Here is a 13,856-nt window from a genome sequence, read left to right as displayed (position 1 = left end):
ACCAGGATCCCATATGGACACCGGTTCTAATCGCAGTTCCACTTCCCATCCAGCTCCCTGCTTGTGGCCTGGGAAAGCAGTCGAGGACGGCCCAAAGCCTTGGGACCCTATACCTGCCTGGGAGACATGGAGGAAGTTCAACGCTTCTGGCTTCAGATCGGCACAGCACCGGCTGTTGGGGTCACTTGGGGAGTGAATCATTGGACAGAAAATCTTCTCTCTCTCCTCCTTTCTGTGTATCTGACTTTGCAATAAAAATAAATAAATCTTTAAAAAAAAAAAAGATAGATACGCAATGTATTTGAAAGGCTGGCCAGTGCTGCATCAGGCTGACCCTCTAGTTTGTGCTGCTGGGTCCCGTATGGGCACTGGTTTGAGTCCTGGCTGACCCACTTCCCACTCAACTCTCGGCTTTTGGCCTGGGAAAGCAGCAAAGGATGGTCCAAGTCCTTGGGTGGCTGCACCTCCATGGTCCCTTATCACCCATTTTCGGGGTGAGCAGTGCTCTGTGGGAAGATGTTACAAATGCTGAGATATGGAGTGGAGGGGGGAGCCCCGCTAACTCTCCCTGAGTCAATTCCATGGTGATGGGTGAGGAGTGGGCTCTGGAGCACACGGTGGCATTAGGGCAGAGCAAGCCCACTCAGATGGCATACCAGGAGCCTCTGTCCCCTGTCTGCCTCCCGACCCCCCATGGCCCCCCACAGCCTCTGTCTTTCAGAACCTCTGTCTGATGACCTGGTCAGACCAGGGTCCAGCTGCTCCCCCTTGCCACTCCAAAACCCCTTCCACCAGGGGCCAGGTCTGGCGCTGGAGTGGGGTCCATCTGGGGTAGTCCTCCTTGCTTCCTGGGATGGGAGAAGGTGGCTTGGCCTTTGGAGCCCCTAAGACCTTGGGGTTACAAGGGGTGAGAGGGTGTGTGGGGAGGGTCCTGGTTTTTGGGATGTTGGTGCCCTCTGGTGGTTCTGCGAAGGTGGATGAAAAAATTCGCCTTTTGGGCCAGTTTCCCTTAACAAACTGCTGCCTGCTGCCCAGATGGGCCGGGCTGTGGTCAGGATGCTGGGAACTCAGAGAAGAGTGGATCATGGGCGAACCCCGCCCAGCTGGCAGGCTCAGAGACACATCACTCCTGGCATGTCCGCTGGGTGACTCATACGTGTTGCAAACATCAGGGCGTCCCACACGCGGCTCCAGCTCCTGCCAGCCAGCCCCTGTCCAACCTGCTTCTCAGCAGCCTCCCCCTCCGCCCTCGCAGGCTCCTACCCAGCACCCCAGGAGTCCTCCTGGATTGCCCCCTCCCCGCATGCACCTGCTGTTGTCCCTGGTCTGGCTATGGAATCCTGTCATGCCTGGATGCACTCTTTCCCACGGCTGCCCTGGCCCACTCTGGGGTCCCCTCCTTCCAGCATGGCAGTCCCTGCTGGCAGGGTCATATGCTCTCTGTAAGTTAGAGGTGGACAGGGTTCAGTGTGGGCTTGGTCTGCTGCAAAACCCTCACATCTGTGCCCTCCCAGCAGCTTAGGCTTCCTGGCCTCAGTAGGAGCCCTGGCAGGTTGATGTGGTGGACGGCTCCTGCTGAGGGTGCCCACACACTGCCAGGCTCTGGCTACCTTGCCGCCTTCACTTCCTTCCTCCGTGTTGGCCAGGATTTGCCATGCTCCTCCTCCCCGGCACCAGAAACTGCCGCTTGGCCTTGGGAATCCAACACGGCAACCCAGACGTGCCAGTCACTGCTGTCACTCTGGGGTTTCCACCGTGTGTGGGGCATGCAGGCCGGATCCTGTGAAGGACCCTCCACGGGGACATTTCCACGCGGGCCAGGGGAAGCGAGGCAGGGGAGTGGCTGTTAGGGGGCAGCAAAAAAGAACTTTTGAGGCATGTGAGTCAGCGAAGGCTGAGGCTCCAAGGAAGGTAAGGGTGTTGGACCCCTGGCCTCGGCAGGCAGCGCTACCCCGGCAGACCCTCCGAAAGGTGGCTTGGTTTCCTCAGATCTCCGAGGCTGCATCTGGGTGTGGAGTCCCGCAGTCGCCAGGCCCCCGCCGGCCCTTCCGCACCCCAAGCTGTGCCAGCTCGGCCAGCGTGTGCATGCACTAGTGCGTCCTCCACGCGGCCAAACCCGTGAACAGCGATGCAGTTTGTGCTGTGGTCTCCCCCGGGGCCTCGGGCCCACCCTGTGTGTGCGGGTGTCGGACCCCCAGGCCACCTCCTGCTCCTCTTACCGCTGGGCCCCTTGGGCGAGTTGCTTCGCCTCTCTGAGCCCTGCCTTCCTGGGAATGATGAACCGAGATTAAAACGCGTGGGTGTTAGGCCGAGGAGTGGCCAGGACGCTGGAACGCTCCGTTTTTCTCGGTCTCTCCCGTGTCTTTGCTGCATTGATTGGCTGAGATCTTCCTGGGAGCCACGGTGTTTGAGGACATGAACAGGCTTGGGGGGCAGCTGGGACCGCCCCCTCAGCCCCGGATACCGGCTATGTCATGTGCAAGGTGTGATGTGGAATTCACAGGAGCTCCAGGATCCCTCCCACGTCAGAGGGCTTGGTCTTGCGTCTGGCCTGCTGCCCTTTCCAGGGCCACCTGGCCCCTGCCATAGTGGCAATTTGGTCGAGTGAACCAGTGCTGCTAGCCGGGCCAGGGCTGGGGTCAGGCTGCTGGCGGCTGCAGGGTCCTGGCTCTCCAAGCTGGTCCTTTCTTCACCAGGGTGGTGTATGTTGGGGAGTCCCAGCCCAGCACCAAACTCGGGACCCACAGGATCCGTTGCCGCAGGGCGCTATGGGTACACAGTGGCAGGGTGGGGCCTGGGCCGTATGGTCACTTAGGGCCATGGGCAGGACGGTGGTGTGTACCTGCCTCCCCGTGGAAGCGAGCGGATTCCCCGCTGTACAGGGCTCCCATTCTGTGGTCCTTGGCCTGGTGGCCAGCACCCAGCAGGCTGACCCACACTGCTTTCTTAAAAGATTCATTTCTCCCATGCAGGTGCAGGGTCCCAGGGCTTTGGGCCATCCTCCGCCGTTTTCCCAGACCACAAGCGGGGAGCTGCAAGGTGAACATTTTGGCACCAAGCCACTGCGCCGGCCCGACCCGAACCGTGCTCTCGCTCTCACACACAGCCCAAAGCAGAAGAGGTTTAGTTTTTATTTGTAAAGCCTTTTTTTTATTTAAAAACAAAAGAACCAAAACCCAAATCAAAATATTTCCCACTGGAGGCTATTTCTTTTTTAATCTTTTAAAAATTTTATTACACAAATATCTCCCATTCCCACGCATCAGAGGAAGGACGGCCCTGCCCTTCTAAAACCAACAACCGCAGGTGCTGGGGGAACCAACCCCAGCCAGCTTCCCTCGTCCCCGGCCTGGTGAGCTGAAGGTCAAGTTCTGAGATAGCTGAAGACTCACCCACTTAATGCTTACATTTAATTTAAAATCTTTGAGCACAATATTGGAGATGGACTCTAAATCGGCAACAAAAAATATATATATTTACAATATTTCTCCGGAAAAAAAAAAAAAAACACAACCAAACCCTTTAAACATAGTGACTTTAGGAGTTTTATTTATGGAGCAGTTATTTTTAATCACCAAGTGATTTTATATTATATATATATAAATTTCCTTCCTTTCCCTTGCGTTTTTCCGCCCTGGTGCTTGCAGGTGGAGCCAGAGCCGGTCCTGCAGGGCCCGGCCCCGCCGTGTGCTTCCTCCACGTGGACCAACCCTTTCCCATAAAACCATTTCCCCTCACAGTCCAAACCGAGTCAAGCCCACTGGGCCTCGGGCTGTGGCGGCCTCCGCTCCACGCTCCACATTAAAAATGCTGCTTGTTTTTCCAAACCCCCAAATAAACAAACATCAAAATCCAAAACCCAAAATAACCCATCAGCTTGGCAATCTCTGCGGGTGACACGTCCTGAAGGCTGAGGCACTCTCCCGGCACAATCCCTGCTCGAAGGGGTCTCCCCTACCCCTTTGTAAAAGACCACCCAACAGAACCAAGTCACCTCTGCGGTGCTTTCCGCAGGAGCAAGCGAAGGCAGGGGCTTCCCGGGGCAGGTCGTCAGCACCGGCAGGGACTCCGCTCCACACCCAGGGTTCTCGGCGGGCCACGGCTGAGGCACTCTGGGTAAGTCCCCGCCTTTCTTCCACATGACAGCCCCGGGACCCAGCAGAAGGGAAGCAGACACAGTGACACCCCACGGGGGCCCAGGGGGCAAAGAGGGTGTCTATTGCTTTGCAAGTGGCGGGGGGGGGGGGGCAGGTGGTGGCTCTCCTTGGACAGCAGGGGGGGGGGGAAGGCCTGAGACTGGGCTCTGGGGAGGGGCAGGCAGGGGCAGAGCGGGCTTGTGCTATCAGCATCCTTCCCAGGGGAGCAGTGCAAATTCGCAGCGCCTTCCTCAGCCCAGCCCACGGCGGCTGCCTGGGACCCACACATACACACTGGCCCCGGCACCCCCACCCTTCCTTCCGTCTTTTTTTAAAGTGCAAAAGCTCTCCGCTGCCCTAGAGAGAGGGTCTTTGGACAGGCCGTTGAATGCAAAGAGGGGCAGCTGACGGGGCTTACCAGAAGGCGCTGGGGAGCACGCCCCCTCCCCGCACACACGTAAGACACTCAGCCACACACACCGAGGCACATGCACACCCCCTCCCGACTGCAGCCCGGGGGCCGCACCCAGGCCTCTGGGAAAGCTCTGTGCAGGCAGGAATGAGGACATGTGAAGGGCAGTTGGTGGGAGGTGAGAGGTGGTGCCTGTCTCAGAATCTGCCCGGGGCAGGAGTGAATTGGGGTGTCCCTGGGGTAGGCAGTTCTCGCTCCTTGAAAGAGCTTCAACCCCAGTAAGTGCAACAAGGGCTTCCTGGAGCCTCGGTGGGCAGCCTGGGGTGGCACCGGCAGGGACAGCTCATCGTGTGGAGGAACGGGCACTGGGCAGTGCCACACAGAGAGGGCAAGCCAGAGCACGCTCTGCAGCACCAGTGTGGCCCCTTGTGCACACCCTGGGAGTGGCGGGAGAGCGCCACGCACTGAAAGCCACCGGGAGAACTGCTTTCTTTCCCGGAGTCTGCTCAGAACCAGGCTGCGCTGGGACCCGGGCAGGGAGGCCAGGTGACGCACGCAAACACCCCGCAAGGAGAACCTGGCCCAGACAGGACGGCAGGTGGGCGCCACGGCGGCCCGTGCTCTTCCCTCTCCTTAGCCCTGTTCCTGAGGAGGGGGAGCAGGCCAGTCAGCCAGTCCACCACCCTCTCTACCTCACCTACAGGGGAGTGGCTGGAGGGCCAGGCGAGCAGAGAGGGCGTGTGCCACTGCGAGGGCGGGGCGGAGCGGCACTCCTGGGGAAGCTGGTTTCCTGTTCGCACGGGGCGGGGCGTGCCTTAGCTGATCTTCTGTATCAGCTTCTCGTCAGACAGGCAGTAGAGGCTATTGATGGACAAGTCTGAGATGAAGTGCTCGCAGGCTTTGCGAGTGATCTGCTTGCAGCCGCGAAGGTCGATCAAGGTCACGTTGGCGATGCGCCGTAGGTAGATCAGGGTCTGGTCTGTGAGCTTATTGCAACCTGTAGGGAAAGTGGTGGTGAGGAAGGGTGGGCGCCCACGCACAGCCACAGCAACGCCCTGGTGTCCCCAGTGAGCCCCGAAAGCACTCCTGGCTCCAAGACCAGAAGCGCCACCGGCACGTCCTAGCTACGGAATCCTAGGGCAGGCAGCAAGCAGAGCGGCCAACCACGCAGCAGCTGGGGTGACACACCCGTGGGCAGTGGCTAAACACTCAGTCTCCCATTGTTACAGCAGAGCTCCACGGCCTTGCGCGGATGCGGAGGAGGATGGAGCCAGCGAGGCCCAGCTACGGCAGCTCACCTGCCATGTTGAGCTCGGTGAGAGAATAGCGCGTGGAAGACCCGACGGCGGTGAGGAGGTTGGAGGACTGGTCGGTAAGGTGGCTGCAGTGGCTGAGGTCGAGTCGGGACAGGAGGGGCATGTGGCGGATGATGAGGCGGAGCGTGGCGTCCGTGATGTCAAGGCCTGCCAGCCGGAAGTCAGTCATGTTCCGGAGCTTGCTGCGATTGTCCTGACCTGCAAGATCAACGCTGTGAGTTCCCTAAGCCAGCTCCAAAGATGCAGGTGGCAGCAGCTACTTGCTGGTCAGGCTCCCCGGACCGGAAGGGGTTAAGCAGAACTGCCCACACCCAGCCCTGCCTCCAGGGAGGGAGTCTGTGTGGGGGTAGTTTCTAGGAAACGCAGCTGCTAGATTATGCCTCACTTACACGGGCATGCATGGAATGCCCCACCCCTTCCTACACCCCCGCACTCTTCTAGACCATCACACAAACAGCTTCTGACTTTTCACCTCAACCATGAAGCCCTCCGAGACTTGCTCAGGCTTCTGTTCTCTGGGCATGTGTCTGCTCATGCACTGCACCTGCACAGAGCCCACCACTCTGGAATCATTTACTCTTCCAGCTTCCGCAGCGTCATTCCCAAGATGGCCTCAGTATCTGAAGACCAGCGTGCCCAACAAAGACATCCCAGCAGGAGGCAGGCCCACAGCATACCTGGCTTGTCGGCTGGTGGAGTTAGCAAATCCCGGATTTGCGGGTCCTTAATTCCTACTGCCCACCGAAGATCAAGGGTCCTGAGAAGGGGGCAGCTGGAGGTGCTAAGGGCAGAGACCGCAGACCAGGAGCAGCCAGCTAGCAGGAGGTCTTTCAGCCCTGGGGGAGCGAAAAGAGAGGCTTTCAGCTACACACACGGTTTACCAGCACACTCAAAGCTCCAACTAACCAGCTGAGCCCAGCCGAGGGGAGGGAATGTGCCCTAGTCTGCCCGTTGTTCCATGGTGCACAATGGAATCTAGGTGTTGAGCCTGGGTGTTATGGTGACAGCTTAGCTACTACCAGAACAATGCAAAAGCAAGGGACTTCCTGTCCTTGGGGGATTGCCCAAGGCTACAACTGACTTGCGCTTCCTCTGGAGTGACTGCACGCTGTGGAGACCTGCAGGCTGGCCCCAGCACCTGACTACATTTCAGTGCAGTGCGACAACCGCTTGTCCCTGGGGGTGCCCTGCAGAGGCGGGGTGTGGGTCTCTCACCAAGCAGAGGGCCGCAGCGGCACAGGCTGTGGCCTAGGCATCCACCCACCTGGCAGCCTGTTGACAAGCCATGTGAGCTGCTTTTTGGAGATGTTGGTCCAGCTGAGGTCGAGGCTTACTGGCTGCCTCTTGATGATGCCACTGAGTGCCTGGGGCACAATGGCCTTACACCTACTTAAGTCAATTTTTGTCCAGAGTCTCTTGTCACAGCACCTGTGCCAGAAGGGAAGAAGCTAGTTGTTACTCTAGCTGATGCCTCCGTCAGTGGAGTTCCCACCACAAGCCTCTGGAATGTTCTGGGAAAGCAGAGCACCTGCGTGGCCTTCTTCCCCAGGTCCTTTTCCAAGCCCGGCAGGGTCACACCCTGTCACTGTGAGTCAAGGAAATTCCAGTGTCGGGCAGCAGTTCAGTCCATCGACTCTGGAGCAGAGCTGTGGGGCACGCCAGGCCAAAGTCTGGCATCAACATCAGAAGGCTCTTTCTAGAGAGCGACTGGCAACTGCCCGAGGCCAGCAGGTTGTCCTCTGAGAAGCAGGAGCAACTCAGCCAAGCGGCCTGCCTGGGGCCCTTCCGGCTTGGGCAGCCTTCTCCCACTATATCAAATCTAGCCCGGCTCTCTCCCGACGTTCCAGGCAGTCCACACCCAGTGTGAAAGGGAGCAGCCTGCTGTTCCACTGTGTCCACAGACTGTGCTGTGCCCTGCAGGCCTCCGTTCACACGATACGCTCCCCGTGCACCCAGGTGCCCAGTCCTGCTGGCCAGAAGGGAGCTGGCCTATACCACAGGAGACCAGAAATTAAGGGCAGAGCCAGGCATGTGGGAAATACACTTGGGTTTGCAAAGAACAGGTCTTTAAACATTTCACCAATGGCCTACATTATGACCTGCGGCACAATCAAGTTGCCAGCCCAGAGCAAGGGTTCTTAAAGCAGCAAGTCCTGGAACCCCCTGGAGAATCTGCATTTCCAGCAGGTTCCGAGGTGGGTGCGCTGGTAAGGATGTCCCTGAGAACTCCTGTAACAGGGTGTGACCCACACAGGGGACAGAAGCTGCATCGATACCTTGCAGAAAGGCCTTCGCTGCTGACCAGCAGGTACGGTCACCCCCGAGTGTTTACCATGCAGCAGCAACAGAAATGTTAGTTTTTGTGAAAGAGACCCAAGTCAGCCAGCTGCACAACTGTACCTTCCAGCCCCGTGGGAAGCATGCCCACTTTCCCTGCTGCATGCGGAGAACCGCAGGCATGACCTTCAGGCACAGGGGCCGTGCTACCCACACCGGAGGGGCGCAGCCAACTCCATGCGAGAAATGCAGTCTGTAAGACTCTGCAGTTTTAGTAAAAATGGTACATGCCTGTCCCCCAAATCAGCTCCCCTCCCCCAGGAAAGACGGATGGGGAAGTGCGGAGCAGGGAGAGCCGGCAGGGGCCCATCTCCCTAAGGCCCTCGGCACCTGTCACAGGGCCCACAGCCTGGGTCCCGGGGCTCCGCAGAGCCTGCTGCTCCACACCTGCTCCCACAGCCCTCTTCCTGACCCCCTGATTCCCTGCTCACCATTTATACCACGTCTTGCACACTCGCATACATTCACAAAGTTCTCTGCGGCTGAGGTAGCGGAAGACAGACATCCAGACCTCCCGCTGCATCCAGCTTTCGTCTCCATCCTGAGCCCCACTGCCCCGGCCATGCAGCCTGGCCGCACCCCCCTCCTCTGCACTGTCATCTTCCTCCTCCTCCTCCTCGTCCTCCTCCTCTCCCCCCAGCCCCTCCTCATCCCCACGCGGTGGGGTTCGGGCTGGGCAGTGCTGCACTAGCACGCGGGGGGAATGGCGCGGGTTGGCAGAGGAGGCCGTGATGGCCTGCAGCTTGGGCACAATGGATGTCCCGTGGAGCTCTTTGCTGGGCCTCTGCAGCGTGACAGTGAGGTACGATCCCCGGATCTTGGCTTTTTCAACTTCAGACAGCTCCTTTTTGCCGCTGGGGTTGTTCTCCTTTTCCCGTACCATGGTGCGCTCTGTGGCCTGCAGCCGCAGCAACTGCCGCCGTTTGAAGCGCTCATCCCGGCTGGCACTGTGGTGGTCGCTGGGGCCAGCCCCAGGGGATGACCGAGTCACCATACCCCGGGGGGAAGCCGGGTCGTGGATGAGCTGCAGCATAGAGGTGGGGGAGTGAGGCGGGGGCGTGAGGGGCTCGTCGCAGCTCCGCAGGGGCCGCAGGACTTTGGCTTGCACGGCGTCGTCGTCGCCCTCTTCCATTTTCCGCTTCTGAAACCCGGCCCAGAGAAGGGGTGTCAGAGCCGTCATCCTCCAGACCCCCTAACCATGGCGAACGGGGGCGGGGGAAGGGCTTTCTTATTTTCCTGCCAAACAACATTGTGGGCCACACAAAGCACCAGCTTCAAAACCAGCCTGCTGTGAACTGTTTGAATTTCCAGGCCTGCATGTGGTGTTGCCTTGTCAGGGCCCGCCCAGGTGATTTTGTGGGTCCTCTAAGGCACACGGGCTGGTGGCTCACAACCTGGCACACACACAGGGCCGAGTGCCTTACTGCCATGCCCAGGGGGTCAGAGAGAAACAGGCCACTGGCACCGAGCGCTCAGGCTCCTTGTCTCAACCTCACAGAATGCTGACGTGAAGCCCAAAGCCCTCACATGCATCACCTGGGAAAGCAATCCATGACAAAAAGTCCATATCCAAATACTGAGGAGGGAGACTCAAATTTGGGCCTCCCGATTTCCAGATTATAATTCCCAGGATAAAAGTATTTTGTAAACAGACCACAACTCCACCCCATGAAGTCTGGTCATTTTTAGTTCTTTTTTCCAACAGAAGTGCTTTTTTATTTTTAAAGATGTATTTTTAAAAATTTAAAAGGAGGAGAAAAGGAGAGAGAGAGAAACAGAGTCTTGTATTGGTTCATTCCTAAGTGGATGCGACACCCCGGGGGGCAGGGAGAAGGAGAGAAAGAGAGAAAGAGACAAAGAGAGAAAGAGAGAGAGAGAGAGAGAGTCTTCTATGTATTGGTTCATTCCTAAAGGCGCGACAGATGTGACACCCGAGACTGAGCTGGGAGCTTCCTCCAGGCCTTTCTCCTGGGTGGCAGGGCCCACGGACTTCGGCTATTGTCTGCTGTCCTGCCAGGTGCACCAGCAGGGAGCTGGATTGTAAGTAGAACAGCTAGGGCTCAAAGTACCATGTGTATGGGAGGTCTTCCATCTGCCGGTCACTCCCCAAGTGGCCATAATGACTGGCCTGGCCAGGACAACGCAGCGAGCGCAGAGCTTCATCTGTCTCCCATGCGGGCGCAGGAGTGCCCAAGGACCTAGGTGCATTACCAGGGAGCAGGACCAGAGGTAGAGTAGCTGAGGCTCCAACTGATGCCCATACAGGATGCTGGCATTAAGAGGCTTAACCTGTTATACCACAGTGCATCCCCTCCTTTTCTTAAGGAGGTATTTTGTGTTCCAAAGCAACAACCCCGTTCTCTGCTCCTTCCCCTTGTTTGAGCTCTGAAGATGGATGAGGATGATGACCGTTTCGGGGAGCTAAAGGGACCCCAGAACACAGTATCTCAATCAATGTGTTCATGCAGAGCCCGTGACACGCACAGCAGGGTGAGCTCATGCCTTTGATGCTGGCATTTCCAGTAACAACTAGTTCAAGTCTCATCTGTTCCACTTCCAATCCAGCTTTCTGGGAAAAGCAGTGAAAGACAGTCCAAATATCTGGGCCGCCCCACTCATGTGAGAGACTTGAATGAAGCTCTTGGCTCCTGGGTTCAGACGGGCCCCACCCTGGCTGTTGTCCCCATTTGGAGTGTGAAAACCAATCTTAATCAAAACAACCAGAAGAAGCAATTTAAAACCAGTAAGCTCCAGAAATCCTTGCCCTCAAATGAATTTAGGGTTGGGTGTTTGCCACAGCTTAGGACACCTGCACCCCAGATTTGAGTCTTGAGCTCTGCTAAATCCGATCCAGCCTCCTGCTTCTGTGCACCCAGGAGGCAGCAGGTCATGCTCCAACAGGTGACCCACGAGGGAGACAGACAGGGGGATCCTGGCTCCTGGTTCTCGTCCAGCCCAGCCCGGGCTACTGCAGGCACTGAGAAGTGATCCAGCGAGCTCTTGCCCTCTGCCTCTCAAATAAGGAAGAAACGTTCTTGTGTCTACTTCCTGGGTGCCGTGGCAGGTCTCTGCAGAAAACCCTGCAGACAGACACCAGGCCAGCTGCTGCTTGTACAAGTGCCAGGCCAGTAACCAGAATCCTTTTGGTTCATCCACACTGCTGGCATCAACTGGGCTGGCAGCTGTGGCTGCTCTGGGACAAGGTCATGGTGCCACAGCCCTCGAAGGGAGAGGCAGGACTTTCCGGAAGGCCACAAGAAGACAAAAATGTGGACTTGCTTAACTGGAAACTCGGGCACACCACCTGTACGTGCTGGCTGTGGCCTCCGGCCTCCTCCCATAAACTTACATTCCTCAGCAGTGTCAGCTGGCCTAACTGCCCTCCTCAAAGAGGCCAGATGCTTTCTAGGCCCCAGAAACCACCAAGAATCTCTAGAATTTTCAGATACAAGTTGACTTCGAAAAACAAAAAAATGAGGTAACAATGCAAACAGGAAAAACAACAACAACAACAACAACAAAAAAAAACACACACACACCAAAAAACAAATTAACGAAAGGAAAAAAAAAAAAAGATATCAAACCAGCCCCAAATAATCTCCCTCAACACCCACATGGCATGCTGATGGAGCAGCGCAGTGCAGTTGGGAAAGGTCGGTTACCTGAGCCTTCTCCGAGGTGTCCTCCTGGTAGCACTTAGGGCACTCCCAGCAATTTGGCAATTCCTCATTCAGCAGCCCTTCTCCATCCATCTACAGGGAGACAGGGATGGTAAAGCAAGAGAAAGGCTTGCTCTCAGTCCAACATGAACAAAGAAGCATACAGCTGAGAAGTTGGTTATTATGGCTTCAGAACATGCGCCTCTGTGAGGGGACACTAACTCCTGTTCTCCTGCCTGCCGGTGGGTTATCCCATCCAAGTGAAGTTCATGACGAGTGCCTGTGTTGGCCTAAGGTTTGCTCTCCTGAAAGTCTCATGACAGTGACACCAAACTTGGCCCTTGACAGTAGGCCATAGCTGTGCTTGGCTTCCAAGAAGAATGTAAAATGGGGATGGACATGCCACTCACTTTAGTGGGCTGTGGAGGATGACTCCTGTATCATACACACATCACACAGCGCCTACAAAGCACCTGCTACTATCCTGGCTGCCTTGTCTTGACCACCAGGGTCATCAAGGACATGATGTTCTCAATTCTGAGACTGGGATGCTTCTCACCAACTGACAATGCTTTATAATCATGCCTGGCCTGGAAGCAGTCCCATTGGACACTTCCTGGCCAAGAAAATTCAAGCCCCAGGTACTTAAAAACAAACAAACAAACAAACAAACAAACAAACAAAAAAACCAGGAAGAAATACAAGTCGGTTTCCAGGGCCGTCTTAAAGGATGAGCTGTGAATACACGTGGAGCTGCAGTGCCCTGGATGGCATATCAAACACCACATGGGCATCGCTGCGAATCCGTGGGAAGCCAGGGCACATGCCAGGCCAGCTGACCCCACGCTGGAGGCCGAGGTTTCCAGGTCCTTACTACTTGTTAAAGCTCCTCAGCTACACTGGGCCTGACCCTGAGCGCGCAGCCCCATGAGAATCCAGGGAACGCAAATGCAGGAGCCAAGTCTACTTTCCGCCCCCCTTCCCCTGAGGGTCTGCAGACAGCCCCACCTCCCCAGGCAGGTTGGGGGCAGCCTGCCCCCTCAGGGTCCCGGGCCCTCCTCACTTGCAGGCAGCCAGGGTGAACGATCTCGTTGCAGATGCAACATTCCATGAGCTTCTTCTCGAAGTCCTGGGTCTCCTCGTTCTGGTCCACCTCCCCACAGAGGGAACACGTGACCGAGTGAGGCAGCCTCGGCTACAAGGGACAAGACAGCAGATTCAGCCACATCATTTCTGCCTGCCTGGACTAAAGGTGGGGAATTTCTTCCCTCTGTCCCCACCGGGTGGAGCAAACAGAGGCTTCTGGGAGGAAAAGATCCCTGGGGAAGAGGCAGGGATACACAACTGCACAGGAACGAGACCCACAGACTGTTTTCCAGCTGGCATGTTCTGGCCTTAACAGGTCCTTCTGATTTGTTTAAACAGGTCTTCTCTAAACCACTCAGAGAGGGGACAGTAGTGATTTGCCATTCAAATAACAGTCCCTTGTTTAAAAACAGGGCAAATAAGGCCAAAGTATTAAGCAGGAAACTACTAGCAGACCCCTTCCTTCTGATCCAGAGAGGAAGCATGCAAAGCCAGCGTGTCTGCGTTCTCCACCTCTGCACTCTGAACACCGCGTGCACTGCAGGGCCTCTGGTGTCGCCACTCGCCACCCGCCACCCAAATCCCCTGCAGATCACTCACTGCCAAGCACTGCCGGAGGACACAGGACTGCTTCATACGCCCAGGCCCCCCGAACTTCTTCATATCCCTGCAGTAGTGGCAGACGCCGCACTCTCCTTGCACGCAGGCCTTGCACTTCCGGCATCGCACTCGCCGCCGCCTGGCTCCTGACACGATCGGGGAGGCAGCGGCTGGCCTCACGGGCGTTAGCCGTGGAGCTGCTTTCATGGTGTGAGGCTTTGTGATGGGGATGGTCGGGACCCGCACCTTCGGCCGGGCGGGGAATTTAAGCTGAGAGAGAGAGAGCAGTGAGGGTAACTCTGTCGAGAGG

The 13,856-nt window shown here is 57.0% G+C and overlaps 1 protein-coding gene across 5 annotated transcripts in view; it reads right to left on the bottom strand.

Annotated features, from left to right (window-relative positions):
* Positions 1-3,530: 3,530 nt before the first annotated feature.
* Positions 3,531-13,856, bottom strand: part of KDM2A (lysine demethylase 2A) — an 87,058-nt gene continuing 76,732 nt past the window's right edge. For all 5 annotated transcript variants that reach the window (XM_040971063.1, XM_040971061.1, XM_040971064.1 and 2 more), the window contains 8 exons: positions 13,547-13,816; positions 12,924-13,055; positions 11,864-11,953; positions 8,633-9,342; positions 7,129-7,292; positions 6,542-6,700; positions 5,847-6,062; positions 3,531-5,545 (listed from right to left, as the gene is read on the bottom strand). In XM_040971063.1, coding sequence (XP_040826997.1) covers positions 5,364-5,545; positions 5,847-6,062; positions 6,542-6,700; positions 7,129-7,292; positions 8,633-9,342; positions 11,864-11,953; positions 12,924-13,055; positions 13,547-13,816 — 1,923 coding nt within the window. In that variant the 3' untranslated portion in view covers positions 3,531-5,363. The remainder of the gene's footprint in view (positions 5,546-5,846; positions 6,063-6,541; positions 6,701-7,128; positions 7,293-8,632; positions 9,343-11,863; positions 11,954-12,923; positions 13,056-13,546; positions 13,817-13,856) is intronic.

Source organism: Ochotona curzoniae, unplaced genomic scaffold (genome assembly GCF_017591425.1).
Source record: "Ochotona curzoniae isolate NIBS_2020 unplaced genomic scaffold, NIBS_Ocur_1.0 scaffold_4937, whole genome shotgun sequence".
Lineage (NCBI taxonomy): Eukaryota > Metazoa > Chordata > Mammalia > Lagomorpha > Ochotonidae > Ochotona > Ochotona curzoniae.
Note: the sequence above shows the minus strand (reverse complement) of the source record. Positions and strands in the feature narration are given on the sequence as shown.